At 35.3% G+C, this 21,229-nt stretch overlaps 1 protein-coding gene across 1 annotated transcript; it reads left to right on the forward strand.

Moving 5' to 3' along the window:
- Positions 1-1,178: 1,178 nt before the first annotated feature.
- LOC150082514 (triple QxxK/R motif-containing protein-like) lies at positions 1,179-20,426 on the forward strand. The gene is made up of 4 exons (XM_090377815.1): positions 1,179-1,263; positions 12,651-12,734; positions 15,278-15,366; positions 20,313-20,426. The coding sequence occupies exons 2-4, from the start codon at positions 12,671-12,673 to the stop codon at positions 20,424-20,426; spliced, it is 267 nt and encodes an 88-aa protein (XP_090233941.1). The 5' UTR covers positions 1,179-1,263; positions 12,651-12,670.
- The last annotated feature ends 803 nt before the right edge of the window (positions 20,427-21,229 follow it).

Below are 21,229 nucleotides of genomic sequence, written 5' to 3' on the forward strand. Positions count from 1 at the left end.
AAGGGGATGGACAGTTGATGTGTTTTTATTTATTTTTTATTATTATTATTATTTTTTTTTTAATATGGCTGATACCGTATAATTTTAGGGAACGCATCATCATCATCATCATCATCAGCCATTTTCAATCCACTGCAGGATGAAGGCCTCTCCAGCAACTTTCCAGTTCCTTCTGTTTTGAGCACTGGCCATCCATTTACTACTCGAACACTCATGAATTTCATCTATCCATCTCGGCCTTTGTCTTCCAGGTTTTCTTCTAGCTCCTCTTGGGTACCATTCTGTTATTTTCTTAGTCCATCTGTCATCATGTCTTCGAGCTATGTGTCCTGCCCAAGACCATTTTAGTTCTTTAGTTTTGATAAGAATGTCCTTTACTTGAGTTTGCTGCCTAATCCATGTGTTTCTCTTCTTATCTAACAGTCTGATTCCCAATATGATTCGTTCCATTCTTCGCTGTGTAGTTCTCAGCTTCTCTTCCATTCTTTTGGTGAGTGCCCAAGTTTCACTTCCATAAGTCATGGTGGGGAGCATACATTGATTCATTATTTTACGTTTCAGACAAACTGGGATATTGCTCTTCAGTATGTGACTATATTTCCTGAATGCTATCCATCCAAAATTTATTCTTCTCTTGACTTCCAGCCATTTATCATTATTACAGCTAATAACTTGTCCCAGATAAGTATATGACTCCACCTTTTCAATTACTGCTCCTTCAATCATTATTTCCCTTTCCTTGGCATACTTGTTCATCATTACTTTTGTTTTAGCCATATTCATCTTTAGTCCAAAATCCTTACTAACTCTGCATAACTGATAAAGATTTTCCTCTAATTCTTTGGGATCGTGGCTTATGACCACAATGTCATCTGCAAATCGTAAATGGTTTAGGTACTCTCCGTTCACATTGACTCCTTTCTGCGACCAGTCTAATCTTCTGAAAGCTTCCTCAAGGGCAGCAGTAAACAGCTTCGGAGATATTGTGTCTCCTTGTCGAACTCCTTTCTCGATTTTAAATTTGCTACTGTCTTTGTCTAGTCTAATAAAGGATGTATGGGAATACCTAGAAAGGATGTATGGGAATAGCCGGCACCCTCAAGAACACAAATATGGGAATACCTAGGTAACCCCATGTAACCCCATGGTTACCTAGGTATTCCCATATTTGTGTTCTTGAGGGTGCCGTCTCCTACATTGTATGAGAGAGCAGCGACACCATACAAGACGCTACATAAATATTTTAATGATGGGTTGCTCGAGGTATAATTTTAGTTTATGGAATTTATTTTGCCTCTTAACATTTTCACTTGAAGAATGTCAATCAGTAAAGAAATAAATAAAGAAGTGACCGTTCGTCTGCTGTTCGGATTTGCTAAATGCGAGGGACTTCAAAATGCATCACGTGTCAGTCTTGTCGTCTGTTTTGATGTTGGCAGATAAAATTTTGCTGAGTGTTTCCCTTCTCATATTATATTGCTGCGAAAAGCAGTTATCAGTAGAGTAATGGTGACGTGTCATGAAAATAGGAACTTTTAAGTTAATAAAAATTAAACATAAAGAAAGCTTTTAGGGAAATTACCCCCCTTTTTTTGGTTGCTTTTCCTTTTTTTCATACCTGTTGTTTTTCATACACTCTTTCAGGTTAGCAGTTGAAGTTTTTAGAATACTCATTGAGAGCTAAATGGATTTAATTCTTATTAACTTGATACTTTTTTAAATAAAATTTTGGGATTTTGCAGCCAAAATTGGCAGTTGTATGTTTTTTTTTTTTATGTATATATACAAATTACAAGCTACAAGCATCCGAGTGATGCAAATAACTTTTAAGATCAAGTGCAGATGACGCAAAAATATTTGCTTGAGCCATTCTTAATTTACTGTCTTTGAAATTTAGATAATAAAAAAGTCTTATGTGCAAACTGTCTTGCCTGCACAAATATTTTACACGAGAAATTGCTTCATGGTGTAGTCTGAGAACACTTGGGAGAGAGAGAGAGAGGAAAAAAAAAGAGAAAACTAATTCAGTTCCATAGTGATAGTAATTTTATTCTTGTTGAGATGATTAAAAAACGATAATTCCGAAAATGTCGCAAATTAATTTGCAATATGAAAATGGTAATTCCACAATGCAAAAAAAAAATAATAAAAAAATAAGTAAAATAATAATCATAAAATGTGTGCAGTGATTCCACAACCCACTTTTTCTCTGTAGATTCATATTAGAGATGTATTTTATTCCACCTAAACCATAAAAGCATCATTTCAGGCACTTCTACTCCTGTTGGTGCCTTTTCTGTGGGGTGGGGAATATTGCATCATTAAATTTTAATACAGTTAGTTGCTTCTGAAGTATAAATTTGGTCATAGACACTTATGTTAATTGTGGCCTATCCCGAATATTAAAATATTTTTGAGTCATCTGTACTTGACTTGAAGGTATTTGTACAATTCAGGTTCTTGTAATTTGTATTTAAAAAATTGTTTTTCCATATGATTTTGTGCCCTAGTATTTTCTAATAATTTGAAGTTTTGCACCCATTAATATTTTTAAAAGTGTATTTAATGTTACTTTCAAGTCTGAATAAAATTATAGATATAATTTTTTTACCTGTGTCTTAGAGAAGATATGTACAAGGGTTACACAAAAATCCTGCCTCATTGGTAATAATAGGGTTCTGTGAAATATGCATTAAAATCCAGTTACAGTGAATTTGCAGTGTGATTTATTTTATACTGAAATTTTATTCTAATGAATATTGCTGCAAATTGTTTCAGAATAATCATACTGTATAAATAAATTTTTCTGTAACTTTCTAATATATATATATATATAGTAATTTCTGCTTTATTTTAATTAAATATCAACATTAAAATCAATAATAAATAAATAAAACGATGAAATACGTATTCAACAAAAGTAAAAATATTTTATTTAGAAAGTGAATTTTATTTATAGAAAAACATCACATTCAGCAATGCAGTACAGTAGATTTAATTAATTTTCTTTGATGTTTACATTTTGTTTTTGATGTTTCTTCCCTACCCCTTGCATTAATATAAAAATTCAGTTTTTGTGCAATCAATTGAAAGTACATGGATATTTAATATCATTCGATCTATATCAGAATAAAGTGGGAAGATATTGACGTTTCATCACTTGAGTTTCAACAAGGACGCTTGCCTGGCATCTGTAATCCCTCCCCCCCATTTTTAATTAAAAAATAATTTTTAGCTTTTTTACTGAATTGAAAATGGTGATCAAATGTATCACGATTACCATGCTGTTTAAATTAAAGGGTTCATTAACAATAACCCCAGAGTCTCGCATCTGGTGAGTATGGGCTTGGCAAACCCAGGGTCCTAAGCTGGATATCATCATTCTTCTCTTTCTTGGTGATTCCCTTCTACTTCTCTCTCTCTCTCTCTTTTAGGATAATTCAGAAATATTTTTTTTTTGCTGGGGAAGCATAAGCCTCAGGCTTCCTTGCACCATATGGCTAATAATAATACCAGGGCCTCTGTAAGTGGGTAGGCGAAGTAAGCATCACTTACGGGCAGCAGTTCATGAGGGCAGCAACATTTCTGATTGGTTAGCGCAGAGGTTCCCAGACTTGCTCAGTTCATGTCACCCTTACTGTCCCAGTAATTTTTTCACAGCGTCCCTAGGCCAAAGATATATCCAACACAGTGGTTTTCGACCTTTTAATATATACCTATATAATAATTTTATTCTTTGTATAGAGGTACTAAATAAAGGTCGATTATAGATCACCACAAAATAAAAAAGATATGGTACAATGGATATTGTACCCTTTTTATAATGAAATAAATATATTAATTTCAGAAAAAAAAAAATAATAACTTTAGGTAACTTAAACCCAAATTACACGGCACCTCGTTTGTAAACCACTGGCTTAGTGCATATTAGTATTCAACATTTATGGCAGGAAATTTTATCTTATTTACTGGCTGCACTTAAGAACGCAGCACTATTGATTAACACTGAAGCATGTTTTATTTTTCTCTTTTTTCAGCAGCATATTTTCTAGGTAGGCTACGTAAGCCTGCACTTATCTAGTGAATTTCCAAAAATTAATTTTAACCCATTGTTAGTGTGATATTTTTCATAGAGAAGAAAAGGAAAATTAGTTATTAGGGTATTTAAACAAGTTATTAATAAATCCAACCTCAGTTTTGAACAGCACAAAAGTAGGAATACTTGCTCTTCTAAATGTTAGTTGAACCTTTTGGTCTCTTGCCAAAACTACTGGCTGTATCCATCATCTGGGATTTCTTTTTTTAATTTTTTTATCTTCATAAAAACCCTAAATGTGAATGGTATTAGAACCTATAGTCCTTAGTACCATATTTTCTAAAGTTAGGCACGCAGAAATTTGAAACTCCTTTGGTGCTCACAAAAATTTCAGAAATCAGCAAAAAATAATTCAAAACTGCTCATTTTTTTTTTATGCCACCTTTATTTTCAGTCTTTCCTGAACACTACAGTGAAAAATCCATGTTCTATATAAGAACCATATTTTAAATTAATTTTTTAAATTAAAACTCCCTTTAGACTCGGTAAGTGAATGCAAATTAAAAAACCATGCACTTCAACGAATGCTACATTGGACACCAGCCTGTCAGTAATGGGAGTGCTCACTGCATGAAACATAAACCACATGTTAACAGTTTGATTCCAGACAATGCATCAATGTAACAAAGCTAGAGAGCATTACAAATTGAGGAAAGTGTGCCAGTAAAGTGAGCTTGTTATCAATAAATGACAGATGCCAACCTGTGTGTGTTATTATACACAACATGTGTGAGTAATTAGGTTTGACTAATTATGACTAGAGCTAGCATTAGTAGAGATATACGATGCAAGAAAGCAAGCTTATGCAGCATCAGCCAAAAAAGAAAAAATAATCACCCCTCCATTCTTTCCAAATACCTGTCCAGCTCAGCCTTAAATTTATTTAGGCTATCAACTTCCACAACAAAAGATGGAAGTCTGTTCCACCAATCAACTACCCGCTGGCTAAAGGCGAACTTCCACACATCTATCCTACAACTGTCTATCCTCAATTTGAATTTATGCCCTCTCAGGTGATTATTCTGAGTAAGAGGAAGAATCCCATCAGCATTGAACATGCTCAAACCATTCAAGGCTTTATACACCTATCAGATCACCTTGCCGATGTCTAGTCTCCAGACACTGTAATTTGTAAAACTTAAGCCTTTCTTCGTAAGAGTAACCCTTTGTTCCATTCACTAATCTTGTTGCCCTTCTCTGTACTCGTTCCAACAGCTCTACATTCTTCTTAAAATGGGGCCTCCAGACCTGTATACAGTACTCAAGGTGTGGCCTGACCATTGCCTTATACAAGGGGATAATCACCTCCTTATCACTGCTAGAAAAATTCCTGTATATCATTAACAAGACACCGTGAGCTACTCTTACAGACCATCTGCACTGCTCATAAAACTTCATATCTGCCTGCACAATTACCCCCAGGTCCTTTTCATTCTCTACAACTCAGTGTAGTACCACAGAGTTGATACGTTACTCTGGGTTTACTGCTTCCCATATGTAGTACTTTACATTTGTCAATGTTAAACTTCATTTGCCACCTCTCAGCCCATCTGCTCAACTTTTCTAGATCCTGTTGCAGCAGCATACTGTCATTAGTGCCCTTAACAACTCTGCCAACCTTCATATCGTCTGCAAACTTGGACATTAAAGCCTGATATACCATCATCAATATCATTTATTAATACAGAAAACAACAATGGACCCAAAACTGAACCCTGAGAGACTCCACTAATAACATTAGTCCATGAAGAGCAGTGTCCATTGATTACCACTCTGTCTTCTCCCACTCAACCATCCCTTTATCGATAGCAGCAATTTGCCTCCAATGCCATACTGCTCCAATTTGTGCAGCCGTCTTCCATGTGCAACAGTATCAAAAGCCTTTCTAAGATCCAAATATATGATGTCAAAGTTATTCCCTGCATCCAGTTCCACATCATAGTATTTGTGACCACATCATAGTATCCAGTCAAATTGGTCAGACAAGACTTCCCCTTAACATAACCATGCTGTGTCCGAGCTATAACTGAATTCTTGTCTAGATGATCCTGCAGTACTTCTTTAACCAGTGCCTCCATTAATTTCCCTGGAACAGAAGTAAAACTAGCAGGTCTATAATTACTTGTGTCACCCTTTGATCCTCCTTTGTGAATTGGGGTCACATTTGCACATCTCCAGTCCATGGGTACCTCCCCTGAGTCCAAGGAAGCTCTCATAATTATGCTAAGAGCTGAATGATTTTGATATAAATGAGAAGGAAAATTAAAAGAAATTGTTGAAGCTAAAAGAAAATGAGATCGGGAAGTATCATTTAAGAAGGATGTGGCTCATCTGTTGGCTGAAGAGAAGAGCAACAAGATTAGTCAAGTCATAAAAGAGTACACTTTACAGTGTTCTCCCAAGAAAATTTGCCAGCCAGGTGGGGTAGTGTAACACTTGCAATATTATAAAATTTTCTGTTATAAATGTGACTTCAGCAATCCAGAGCAAAAATTAATTGCATAATTTAACATTATATGCTTCTATCCCATTGACCTCAATCGCATAGCATGTTCGAATTAATATTGATCGAGATCAGTGAGCAGTACCATACGGTACCACGAGAATCACTTAAATTTTATCCAGGCAGTCAGTTAAATCCACGGGTGGTGCGCCCATTCACCAAGTCCTGGGGAGTACACTGCTTTCTAAGTAAGTCTTCAGTTCTTTAAGCCGAGTGGGTAAAGTACCTGCCCGGCAACCCAAAGGTCGCGGGTTCGATTCCCGCCTCGGGCTTGGATCAAAGTACTGCAAAAACCTTGGGAGGTGCAATATGGCCACAGAAGCCGATGCGCCAACAACTACCAAATCAAAAAAAAAAAAAAAAAATCAGTTCTTTAAATCGCATCATTTAGAAACTAGACACCTGTGAGGAGACCTTACTGAAATGTTCAAGGCTTTAAATGGATTGAGTAAACTAAATTCTAATTGTATCCTTACTCTTTCTCTGACAAGACATAAGGGGGACATAAATTTAAATTGAAAAAGTTTAGCTGTAGGATAGATATGCAAAAATTTGCTTTCAGCCAATGAGTGAATAATTGTTGGAACAAATTTTTATTTTGTTTTTTGGAAGTGGATAGTTTGAATATATAAAGGATGAATTAGACAACAAATATTGGAGGGGGTTGGAAAGGTGAAGTGGGGTAGTTTTTTTTTTTTTGTGATGCTGTATAAGCTTGCATTATTTGCTAATGTTATGCTAATACTAATGAAAGTTTTTGATATTGCATACACAGCAAGAATATATCTATCATATCATGACATCGACAGTGCCTTACAGATACACACTACCAGGCTGACTTCAGTCACTAGCAGGCAGCAATTGAGTATACACTAGCTGATATTGTTGTAGGGTTACCAATAGGCTCAATCCAGTTGATTGTCTAGTGGTTGGTCTGCAAAATCCATTTTAAAGCTGTATCTTCAAAATGTAAAAAATATTGGATCTTGCCATGATGCCTTTACTTCTCACTGGTTCTATAATTATAAAGCTCACTTATCTCAGCCTTGTTGATTTTCACTTTCCATTTTCCCTCTGCTATCTTTCTGAATAGGAGTTCCAAACATATACTCAAGATATATATAGTCTAACCATGGATTTATATATTCTGTCGTAGTAGCCTGTCATATGCAGTCTAGATGAATTTCTCGCAACAGTAAATATTGTTGAGAGAACTTTGTGTTAGATTTCACAGCTGTTTCACAGTCTCATTCATTATCAACTGCTTTGTTTGTTGCTTCTCAACTAATAAAATGATCATGTATTATTATTACTCATACGTAAAGCTTTGCAATTCTTGACATTGTACTTCAGCTACAGTTTTTAGACCAGAAAAATAATTTACTCAGGTTTTGTTAAACAGCATACCTTGGTTAGTATCATATGCTACCCACCCAATCTTTGTATCATCAGCAAATTTTGACATCAGCTGTTATGCATGTTAACACACATAACAGGTTTTACGTCAATCCATGTTATAAACAAATATCGGAAACATGAAGGGAACCAGTACCGAACTTTTTGCAGCTCCACTTGAGACTCAGTCAGAACCAGTCAGAGCCACAGCCATTTATAACCATCCCTTTGTGTCCTGCCATTTAATAACCTTTTATCATATTGTTTTCTTTAAAGTGCAGAGGTTATATTTTTCAGCCTTACCCTGGTGCACCATGATTCACATTTGTGGTTAACCATAATAATAATTTGTAAAATAATAAGAGGAGTAAACCTCAATATAGTACGTAGAATACTTCCATATGATACTCTCCAGAAATTAAAATGGGAAAAACAAAAAAATTGACAACTTACTGGTACATTAGAGTAAAATATAAATAATTAAAAACCAATTTAACACAATTCAAATCAATTTAAAACAATTAAAAATCAATTTAACGAAAATATTCAAAACGATTCAAAAATCGTTTTGAATAAATTTCTGGAGAGTATCATACGGAAGTGTTCTACGTACAATAATAAGAGGTTTACTCCTCTTATTATTTTACAAAAGATTATCTGTATAAACTTGTAGCCAAATAACCAATCCTTGGGGACCCCACTTCTGACATTGCACCACTCTGAAGAATATCCATTAATCACAACCTTCTGTCTTTTGCCTACAGCCATTCTACAATCCAGCTTAGAATTTTTCCAATAATCCCATGTTCCAGGCCTGTTGTGTTTCGCTGTCTTTGTATGTGCATATAACCTAGTCTTGCCATAAATATTGTGAAAGTATTGGAATAATTAAATTATAATGATGAAAGAAAATCTTTATTACTGTAATAGTAATATTCACACCCTCATCCACTTACATGTTCTCAACTAAGATAGCTCCATTATATGCAGTGGTGCAACCAGGGTAGAGTCAGCAGGTACATTGTACCCCCTGATGCCAAAATCTGATATTGTGGCACTTTTTAGCATTAAGCAATCGGCGCCAATATTTTTTTTTTTTTGTGAATGTACCTGCTGACAAAAAATCCTGACTACACTACTGGGCATACACCGATGAGCTGAAACATTATGACCACCTACCTAATATAATGTTTGTCCTCCACATGCAGCCAAAACAGCTTGTACCCAGCAAGGCATGGATGCTACAAGATTTCTAAATGTATCTTGTGGTATCTGGTACCAACACATAACCAGCAGTTCCTTTAACTCCTGTAAGGTCCATGGTTGAGACGCTGCAGATCGGAGTTGCTGTTCCAACACAAACCACAGATGCGCGATGGGATTGATATCTGGGGAATTTGGAGGCCAGGGCAATACCTGGAAGTCTTCCTCATGTTCCACAAACCAATCTTGAACAATCTGGGCAGTGTGGCATGCCGCATTATCCTGCTGAAAGACGGCACTGCCAGAGGGGAAGACCATTGCCATGAAAGGGTGTATCTGGTCAGCAGTGATGTTTAGGTATAAGGTATGTTCGTGTCAGACAGCACCTGGGATTTCTCCCATCTCCATGTGTGTTCGCTGTATCGAGGACAGTACACTGTCAAGCCAGAGACTTGAAAGTGTGTGGGCCATGTCTGTGCAGTGTGATTTGTTGTGCCCATTGTTTGGCCGGCTTATTGGCTGCCAGGCTCCTAATGGAGCCCGACGTTGCCCATACCTCGCCACGTGGAGGCTAGCCGGGTGTGTTCAGTATCACAAGTTTTTCTGGCAGGTCCTGCCACCTAGTTTCCTGGGATTTCAGTGGCTAGGGCCTATAAAAAAAAATAAATAAATAAAATTAAAAAAAAATAATAAATAAATAGAAAATAAAAAAAAATTTTAAATAAAAAATAATAATAAAATAAAAATTTCACACGTTTGATGTAAATGCTTAATGAGATTGCTGTTAGAAAATCGCTGGTTGGGGTTGAACGCGTGAGAAATGTGTTAAAAGGCCTAATAGGTCGGGCAAAATTTTGATGTTTTTAAATTTAGTCGTGTGGGCTATACGCTAGATGAAACATAATAGTGGGAGGGAGGGGAGACTGAAGACTGGGGGATAGAAGTAGAAGTAAGGGGTCGATAGAAGAGATGACCCCTGCTAAGCAGTGTGGCATGCCCATGCCACACCAGAGAGAAGTTTGGATGGCAGGTTGGGGGAGGTGCCAAAAAGTTACCTCCCCCTGCCAGGGATAAGGGTTGGAAGAAGGCTGGGCTAGGTGTCCAGCCTGGGTCGCCATATGGCTTAGGCAGTGATCTGCTGTCCTGGTCTTTGTTCCAATATCTTGGTTGTCCTTTCCTTGTGGTGCTGGTTAGTTTGTCATATCCATGTGTTTGGTCAAGTATGATTGTCCTTTCCTTGGGATTTATTTCCTTTTGTCTTATCTCTGGTTTAAGTGAGGTGTGCAGTGCCGGTTGTCACTAATTCTTGTGATCAGTTGTGGTTGTTGAGTCAACTGTTTGTTTTTTTGTTTGCACTTTCTCAATTGTTGGTATTTCCTTTTGTTGTAATTTTTCTCGCCCCTTTCCTAGTTGGGGTTTGGTGGTTGTGGTAAAGTTTGTTGCTTGGCATATATGGCCTGGGAAAGGTCTGAGAAGGCTCTGAAAGTCTCGGCACCCTCCAGAAGGTGGTGTTCATTATTTCTTGGGATGAATTGAATCTTGTTGATTAATACTAATCTGAGGTCCTCGTAGTGTTGGCATTCCTGGTCCCAGGTCTCATGTTTAGGTAGATGGTAGATGTCAGAGTGCCCAGCACATGAATGACTGAACCCAGGTATCCCAGCAGAACATCGCCCAAAGCATGACACTGCTGCCACCAGCTTGTTTTTGTCCCACGGTGCATACAGTGCCATCACTTCTCCAGGTAAACGACACATATGTACCTGGCTGTCCACATGGTGCAACAGGAAACATGATCATCGGACCAGACAACCTTCTTCCAGTCACTCAAGGTCCAGTTTCGATGCTCGCATGCCCATTGTAGGCAGTCACCGGTGAACCATGGTTAGCATGGACACTCAGAGTGGCCTGCGGCTACACAGCCCCATTTTCACCAGGGTTTGATATACTGTGTGTTGTTGACATATACTGTGTGTTGTTACCTTTAAATAACATCTCCAGTCACCAGCATTCCAATTACCGGCGAGTTGTGCCACAGTCGACCTTCTGCTGCCATGTACCATCTGGGAGAGGCTTCTCTCACCTCGAGCAGCCTTGGTCATCCAACACCTCGCTGGCAGTTTGTCAGTTTCCCTCCTTGGACCACTTTCCGTAGGTACTAACCACGGCTGACTGTGAGCATCCCACCAGCCGTGCCGTTTCGGATATGCTCTGACCCAGTTATCGGTCATTACAATTTGGTCTTTGTCAAGCTCGCTTAAGTCTGCTGCCTTTCCCATCTGAAGAACAAGAGTAACACTGATTAATGGAGCTCAGTATCAGGTGTTTTTATACAGTGTCCTGACCCACGCACGTGCCGTAGTTCACCTGCAGTTGTTTTGATTTGCATAACGACTCGCTGGTCATAATGTTTTGGCTCATTTGTGTATATGATATCCATCAAAAAGTTGTCAATTTTCTTGAGATACTATTTGAAATTCTAAATATTGGAAAGTTGTGTGCTGTAAGCCATGTACTAATAACCTTGCACACAGTTTGTAACCTTAAAGATTCAAATACAAGAGCTTATAAAAATGGCTGTAGTTAGTTAATATCAAATGAAGGGAGTAAAGTTTTTCCAGGTGAATTTCTTTGGGTTCAGTTCTTTAAAAGGGCTGATCTGAGATCAACTCAGATTACCTTTAAATAACATTTCCGACTTCCTATATGAACTTGGAAATGTTTGTGAGCCATTGTCAAGTGATAGAATGAATGCCATAATTCTACTGATACACCAGTAGAATGTGATAAACATCTTGATTCAAATTTTTATGGCTTTCCCACATTGATTTTGTATTCCAATTGAGATATCCAATGTTCAGAATGTAAACACTGTACACGTACTGTACTGTGAATTCTAGATTTCATCTTAGTTCTTTGCCAATATAGTGTGATTGTTTATTTGTTTGCCACATTGCACTATACGGTACTTTTACAGGTATTTAGATAAGTTTCCTTCCACTTTATATGAGTTAATAAAATTTGTGATTACTTATATTGGGATCATTATTGCAATTTTAATGTGTAACTGAATATTATTTTATGCTGGTGACAATGATCTTGAAGTAATGAAAGAACCAGAAAATTCAGTGAATGTTACACCATGATGCTAAACATCAACATTCTCCTTTTGTGAAATTTTTCTTTTTCCTTCTTAATATAAATTTAAGGTGAATTAAATTTAAATCCATTATTCACTTTTTACAGAGAAAAAGAGAATTGTCAGTTTTAATTTTTTTTCCCCTTTTCTTTAAATAAATAAATATTTCTCCTACAAAACTAAATAAAGTGTTACGTTGGTGAGTGACAAATTCCCGTCATGCCAGTAAATGCCAGGGAATATTGTATTGTTTACTGCTTCATGTTAATATTTAATATGGGTAGTTCATTAATTCATTTTCTATTTTGCTTTAGGTTAATTATCTGCCTTAAGAATGGCAAGAAATAGAAAGGATTCTACTGGTCAAACACAAGTTGAGCAGTACAGAAAACAGATTGGTAAATTTGGATTATTTATCTTGTAAATTTCCACAGATAATATTACTAAAATATGATTTTTTTAAAATTATGTAGTGAGTTGCTGACTTTGTTCAATTTTTTTTTTTTTTGATCTAAACAGTAAGTTGTCAAGTAAGCATCAGGTAAAAGTGTTTATTAATGTATCTTGGGGGTTCACACAGCCCTAAGGCTTCTGCAGCCATTTTGAATTTTGTAAATGAAAGTTATAGTATACAAAGTTCAACAGTATGTGCTTCTTATGAAAATGGCTATAGTCAGTTGATTCATATTATGACATACATAGGTGGATAAATGTGCCTGTCTCCTTTTATCATTTCTTTCATGGCACAGAAGTTTCCATCTGTTGTTCAGCTGCTAGATCACTGACAAGTGTTCACGTTTATCTGTTTCTGGAATGTATGAAATTCAAGGCACTGCTTAATACAGGATCGTCCCCAATGGAAAAGCAGGGAAGCACTTCAAATAGAAATTGCTTAGAAATTATGATAGTAATAGTAGTAATAGTATTCACCATATAGTGCAAGGAAGCCATAGGCTTTTGCTGCACTGGCAAAAGAAAAAAAACAAGTAGATAAGAAAATGCAGGGTAGCATATGAGGAGGATAGCATATAATTTGCTACCCTCCTCACACAGGTAACTATCCAGTTCACCTTTGAATTTGTTCAAACTGTCAACCTCAACTACCTGTGAGGGGAAATTTGTTCCAACGACTTACTGGCTAAAAGGAAACTTCCTTCTATGTAATCTAAACCTCAATCCCTGTAATTTGAATTTAGGACCCCTTGTTCTGGAATTCTTTATAATAGTGAGAATTCCACCTTCATTTGTTTTACTAATCCCTGTCAGAGCCTTATAAACTTCAATCCAGTCACCTCTCAGTTGCCTTGTTTATGTCTTCCTTCTGCTGATCCTGCCATTTGAGTTGCCCATCTTTGGACCCTTTCAAAAAGCTCAATGTCTTTTTTCAGATGAGGTCTCCATACTTGAACACAGTATTCCAAATGTGGTCTTATAATTTCCTTATACAGTGTGATTATGACCTCACTATCTCTACAGGATAATGTTCGATAAATCATCGATAGGACACCATGGGTCTTCCTGGCTAACCTGTTTAAACTGTTCAGAAAACTTTTCATATCTGTCGGTATTGTAACTCCCAGATCCCTTTCCTCATTCACTGTTTTTAATTAAACCCCACCAAGTGTATAATTTATTTGTGGGTTGCTATTCCCAAGTGTAAGACCTTATTTTTAGCAGAATTAAAACATAACTGCCACTTCTCTGATCATCTTTGAAGTCTGTTTAAGTCATCCTGAAGGAGTGCTGCTTGGCACTGATCATTAACAACTCTGCCAATCTTTGTCATCTGAAAATTTTCACATCATGCCTTTTATCCCTTTGTCAATGTCATTTATGAAAATGAGAAACAACAGTGGTCCAAGAACCAATCCTTTAGGGACTTGACTTGTGACATTACAATGCCACTCAGCAATCCATCATAGAATCTTAGTAGTAAGCTGAACCTGCTCAAGCTTATACAGTAACCTCTCATGAGAGACTGAGTCAAATGCTTTGCTAAAATGCAAATAAACTATGTCAAAATTGTTCCCTAAATTAGTGAGCTATTTTGACTGTTAAAATAGCTCACCAAGTAAGTTAACATGATTTATCCTTAACAAAGCCATGTTGTATATCCTTCAGATTGCCATATCTATCTAATTGTCCCCGGATAGCATTAGTTGAGGCATACGATGCAAGAAAGCAAACTTATGCAGTATCAGCCAAAAATAAAATAAAAAATAAAAAAACCCTCCCATTTCACTCATCCATTCATTCCAAATGCCTATCTAGCTCGGCCTCAATTTATTTAAGTTATCAACTTCCACAACAAGAGATGGAAGTCTGTTCCAGCAATCACTTACCTGCTGGCTAAAGGCAAATTCCCGCACATCTATTCTACAATTGTCTTTCCTCAATTTGAATTTATGCCCCCTCGGGTTCGTAATCTGAGTAAGAGGAAGAATCCCATCAGCATTGAGCTTGCTCAACCCATTCAAGGCCCTATACACCTCAATCAGATCACCTCGCAGGTGCTTAGTCTCCAGGTGCTGCAACATACCTATAGCTTGTTCTGCATGCCCCCATTTCTTTTTCTTTACCACTACCTCAGGACATTGTGATGTCTCTCCATGAATTTCATAATTGTACCTCAGAATTACAGCTTATGGGAGGAGGCATTATTTTCAAAGACTACACTTATTTCTTCAACTCTGCATTAAGTTCTGTTGTCAATGATACCATTCGTGTGCTTATGCATTCGCAGATTTCTTACACAGATGAAACACCTGCTGATAGTATTGAAATCATCCCGAATGTCAGAATGATAGTAATTGTTTTTACATATTTACTTTTACATGAAAATGACTCTTTGAATAGACCTTTATTTATTTTTGAGCTAACCAAAATTATATGCTGTAATCTTGTCTTATTTCATTTATTATTTTATAAAATTGTATTCCAGGAAAACAGGATTACAAGAAGTCTAAAAGTGACCTGAAGGAAGCTAAAAAGAAATCCCAAGCAAAAATAACTTCCTATGAGAGATACAAGGTAAATTTGCAAATAGAGAGGGACAGACACACAATATATGGTGATTCTTTCAAGGTCTCGCAAAACTTGGAAGCAAGTTATACTAACCAAAATTATGATAAAAATTATTCCTGTGACCATAGGGAGAGGGTGTTCAGGGGGCTACCTGCAACAGTACATTAACATGTCTTTTATTTGACTTTTGAACATATTCAGAATTATAAGGAGTGCTCCAGATTCCAGATTTTATGACAGCCAATTGCAGTGTGTTTATAATGACTTTGTTCGTTACTAATGAGAATTGAATACACTACAGCTTTTTAGATATTCTGACATATTAAAAATACATTGGAGTCAAATATAATAAGCATGTAGGCTTATTATAACTGGCACTGATAAACTCATGATTAATAATGCTGAAATGTGTGGGTGGCCCATCTCATGCATAATCACATGCATGCTCACATCTATAAGGTTACACATTCAAGAAATATAAGCAGATAGTTTTCCAAAAAAAAAATCTGCAAGTGTTTCTATTTAGTCTACGTGGACACAAGGTCCATCCAGATAGTTACCAACGATACTAACACAGATGTTGATGGTGAACTGTTTATGTCAATGAAATTGAAAAATCCCACGAGGAATTTCCTCTGTCCACAGGTATTGATTAAAAAATTGATGATACCATCCCTTATAAACTGCACCTCATCTGTAATGAGAACTGATGAAATTAAGTGATGGTTTGTCATATGTGACATATAAAATGTTGGCAGAATGCACACATCCTGAAAAATTGTTGAGGCCTTACTATAGATGAATTGGTGGCCTCTAAATATTTCTTCGCAAAAACACCTGGCTCCTCCTTTGCACAGCCATTTATTACAAACTTGTTTACCATTTCAGCATTTGAATATAAATTCATGTCATTATTCAAATGGTGAAGAAAATCTATAATGAGATTAAATAAAAATCAATTATCTAGCACGGATAACAGTATTGCCACGAGGAGTAGCAGCATAGCTGTCACTCAGCATGGAAAAATTCTGGACCTGTTCACATGAACTTTTTTTATGAATAAATTTGAACTTATTTCCCAACTTTTACTAGACCTTTTGGAATTACTCTATATATTCAAGCTAAGCTTTGGATTAAAGTAACATTAAGTGGAAAATCCTCTGATTAATACATCGCAGTTTCAAAATTTTGATTTAATTTTGTGGTATAGAAATGTTGCCATTTTTGGAGGCAATCACACCCATCATATAATTCTCTTACCAGCATACAGCATTGATATTGGTGGCCTAAGTTTTAAAAATCACATTAAAAACTAAACTCCAGAAATCCCTATGGAGCTCAATATTTCATAGAATTTCCATCTTTAATTATATCAAATCTCTTCAGCATATCAAATCTATCCAGAATGTAAAATACTCAGAACCTCAGAACAGGGATATCTTTAAAGTGTCCTGTATTTAAAAATAAATAATAGATATTATAATTCAAGAAAGGAGTCTGAAAAAATTTCACATGAACTTAGAAAACCTGCTTATGCCCACTTAGTAATGCAGTAGCATAGTTTAATTTAGTTAATAATACACTAGAACTTTTCTGTACGTGGTTTTGTCATTCGTGCTTTGATTAGTTGTGAAAAAAAATTTTTTAAACTGACATTGCTGTTTGTGACTTTTTTCACATATTTCTTTATTTAGTGGAAATCAAATTGTATATTAACCCAGAAACTCATTGCATTATCTATTCAGCTTAAATCCTGCTGGCCACAAAAACAGATTAAAGAACAAGATAGTCCTGCAAGAATCTTATAAAGAGAGAAATGTTTAAACAAGTTTTGCATGAATTCTTAAAGACAAATGCTATTGTTGATACGAATGTTGGATTGCTTTCTTAACGTTTTTGAATTGTAAAATTTTTATTTTTATTTTTTTGTAAAATGTTCCAGATGTTCATGACATCTGGAACATTTTACAAAAAAAAATTATAAAGTGGCTGATTTTCAAGAGTTTGCTCTATTTTATGTGATTCAGACTCAACCTATGAATTCTGCACAATAAATATCAAAGAAATTAGCAACCAAAGCCTCAAAATACATTAGCGTAAAAATTTACATTAAAATTTTTAAAAATTAAATTAAAAATAGTGAAAAAATAATAAAATTACCAAATACTGCTTTTTCAGTTAACAGTGGCCCAGAAATCAAAGTTCCTTTAGCTTTTCTAGTGTATTCCACTCAATGCATGGTATCCAAGTTAGTTAAATGAGATTTGTGAAGTGTACCAATAGGAGTTTGGCAACCATTTGCTTTCAGAACCATGCAAAAAAAACAAATGCTCATCTACAATGCTAGACAAGATTTCTATTCTAGCATTGAAGGTGATTTCTAGACAAGATCACATATCTCTATTAGGAATTACCTTGATTTCTGTTCTCTCTTAGCATAAACACATTGCATATATTTTGCTTCTTCTGTATTAAGTCAAGGCCAGGAAATGTGTACAAGGCGAAATAAATGTTAGGATATTTGTTTTTATATCTTTGAGTGGGGTAATGTTTTAGTGTATTAATCAAGCTTACATGTAAATTAGTGTATATACACTTACCCTTTTAGACTATTTTGAGATGCTTCCTGAAAATATTAAAATTATTGTTGCTGATACCGGCAGTTTAATTACTTGCAAAAAACTGCAGAGGAAAGCCACTCAGTCTCCCACCGAAGAGTTAATAGAAAGTGTTAGTAACACACTGCAATTATGGGTGAATCCAGCTTGCCCAAAATTAACAGCGGATGGGAAAGTTGCTGAAGTTAAAAATATTGACCATATGACCACAATTGACAAACATGAGAGAAAGAATCTGAAGTTAACAGTTAAGGTATTTCTGTATGGATTTGAAGAGAAAGTATTCAACGAAGCAATAGCCCATGTGGTGAATAATCTAGGAGTCACTTGGATAGATTCACTAGTTGTTTCATTCCCCTCACCTACACCACCTGAAAAACTAACTTTAGAAGATTAGTCATTGTGGAAAGTTATGGAGTGTTTAGTACAAGAAAATAAAGTTTACAATAGGACAGTGGTTTTCAACTGAGGTGCCGCAGCAACATTCTAGGAGTGCCGTGTAATTTGGGTTTAAGTTACTTAAAGTTATTATTATTTTTTTAATTTGTATATTTATTTCATCATAAAAAGGTGTATGGTATCTATCCATTGTACCGTATCTTTTTAATTTTTTGGTGATCTGTAATTGATCTTTATTGAGTACCTCTATATAAAAAAAAAATATTATATAGGTATATATATTAAAAGGTCGAAAACAACTGTGTTAGGTATTTCTTTTAGCCTAGGGGTGCCATGAAAAAATTACTGGGACACTAAGGGCACTGTGAACCGAGAAAGTTTGGGTACCTCTGCAATAGAAGTTAGTGACTCAGACACTGGTCAGCTTCAGGATCTTTTTCAATGGGCAGAGATAAAACCTGGAATTAATCAAGTTAACTTGGAATCTTGTTGTATCATGCCAGTGGAGATGACTGCTTTTGCTAAGGACAATGATATTCAGTTGCTTACCCATAGTGATCCTAAAGTTCTTCTCTCACAAGATAGAATTCTAGAAATTTCTCATGCATTCAAAACAGCTGATGAATGGAAAACCAAATGGATAGTGAGATATTCTGTTTTGGTTAAATGTCATGGTATCATCCAAAATAAATGTTACATCTTCTGTGCAAGTAAGAAGGAGCAGCAAAAACTTCATAATGGCCCATGTTGAAATAAATAGGGTTTTTTTTAATAAGGGACCATTAAATGGAACTAAGAATATTTTATCCACTTATGTGGATATGTATATGTGCATGTATATACATATATATTGCAAAATCTTTAAGTCTGTAAGAATACACATGTTAAAGCACACGCACACGCGCACACACACACACACACACACACACCAAAGGCACTGGCTGTTGCTGTTGTGTAAAAAAAAAAAAAATAAACTATTTCCAAAAATTAAAAAACTGAGTTTTCTCTTTTGCTGTTGGTGTTACTTTTCTTCTAGGATGGTGCCACCAAAACTTCTCTCAAGCTTCTAGACTCCATTCAAAAGAGAGCAGTCAGATTAATTAATGACCCATCTTTTGATGAAAATGTTGCATGCCTTTTCTATAAATTTTTTGGGTACTGTTCTTCTGAATTGGCATCTCTAATTCTTCTCCTGTTTTCCAAACCAGCCTATACATGTGCCACAACCAGTCAGCATTCATTCTCTGTCTAATTCTAAACTCACAAGATCAACTATTCCTCTTTGTCATTTATTCTTTCAACCTTCAACTTCTGTTTTCTGGAACAGCCTTCCTCCTGAAAATTACAATGCACAGAAATTCACGTCTGATGTCAACAAGTACCATTAGTCTTCTCAACCTTCAACCCATGCATGATACTAAGTATTATAGGTTCTGATACCTATGGCATTTGGGGTTTTCCTAACAAAAAAAGTACATCATTAGAAATAAGTCTTGTTATTCAAAAACGTTTCTAAATTACCTTATGACCTCTGAAGGAAATCAAAACTATGGAAATTAATGCAGGAATATGTGTTTTTTGACAAACATTGTGTTGTGAAGAATTTTTTTATGGTTAGACTTTTCTAGTTACATTCCTTTTTGCCAGTTATTGAATGGTAGTTAATATTATACATTAGGAATAGTAAAATTCACTCCACTGTAATTCAGATAGATATTTAAATTTTTTTGTTTATGGAATACACAAAAACAAAAAAAAAAAAAAATCTTACCTTCCTTAAGAAGCGATATATATTAAAAATTGTTAGTGCTTATTAAAATCAATTAGTAAGAAGTTTAATTCCATTTCAGAGGACTATTCAGTATGGAATAAAAAAAATTTTATCAGTTTTGATGGTTTGAAATGTAGTAATGGATTTTTTTTTCTCTTTTACAGGAGGTATCTCTGTTAGTTGTGGCATTAGTGGTACTTATAGGGTCTCTTTATATAGCCCTATACATATTTTTAGCAAAGGAAGAAGTAGAAAGTACTGAAGGAAAAATGTTATAGCTGTTTATTCTCCTGCAATTTTTAAGCAAGGTTTAAACAAGTTACACAAAGAGAAGAAATCTCTTTCCACTATGGCATTATTTACTTTTATATAATTTTTTTAGGGATTATATCTCATTGATAAAATTGTAAATATAAAGAAAAATGTGGTTGGCGTGTATTAATGAATTATTTTGTATATTATTTGTAGTGTGCATATCTAATCCTTTACTTTAGATCTCAAATATAATTACTAGATAGCAAATATTTTTATACAACTATCCTATTCAGCTAATGTTTCAGCTGAGATTTGGTATCAGCTGAGATTTAGCCTATTGTAGAAAGCTACATCAATGGAGTGCTTGTATTGTGTGCCACAAATGTGTGTTATACAGCAGTTTAGATATTTGAAAAATTTACTTTTTAATTTTTTTCATATAATATTTTGTACTTATTGGTGTGTGTTGCTAATAGTTAATATGTTAAGCAATATTCTATCCACCCAGTAGCTCTGTAAATGTAAAACATAAAATATTAGTGAAATATTAGATTGAATTTTGTGACAATTAATGTGTACAAAACAAAATGGATCATTTTTGTGACCATTGACTCTCTCTGAAAAAGGTATAAAGACCTGTTTGTGTTATTGGATCAAAGGGTAATGCCAGGTATAATCCATAATTCAAGCAGTAGGTCTAATTTAAGTAGGTTTAAACTGAGATCAGTCAGTGAGTTTATGGGATTGGACTGCATTCATAATTTTTAACAGAAACCAAATATTCACTAAATTTTCATTGATTACAAAATAAATAGATTTGTGCAAT

This window comes from Mastigoproctus giganteus, chromosome 7, assembly GCF_048544385.1.
Source record: "Mastigoproctus giganteus isolate SK-2022 chromosome 7, ASM4854438v1, whole genome shotgun sequence".
In the NCBI taxonomy this organism is placed as follows: Eukaryota; Metazoa; Arthropoda; class Arachnida; order Uropygi; family Thelyphonidae; genus Mastigoproctus; species Mastigoproctus giganteus.

Coding starts and splice junctions, on each gene's coding strand:
- LOC150082514 (XM_090377815.1), top strand. CDS start 12,671: ATGGCAAGAAATAGAAAGGATTCTACTGGTCAAACACAAGTTGAGCAG. Junction 12,735..15,277: donor GCAGTACAGAAAACAGATTG/GTAAATTTGGAT, acceptor ATTGTATTCCAG/GAAAACAGGATTACAAGAAG. Junction 15,367..20,312: donor CTTCCTATGAGAGATACAAG/GTAAATTTGCAA, acceptor TCTCTTTTACAG/GAGGTATCTCTGTTAGTTGT.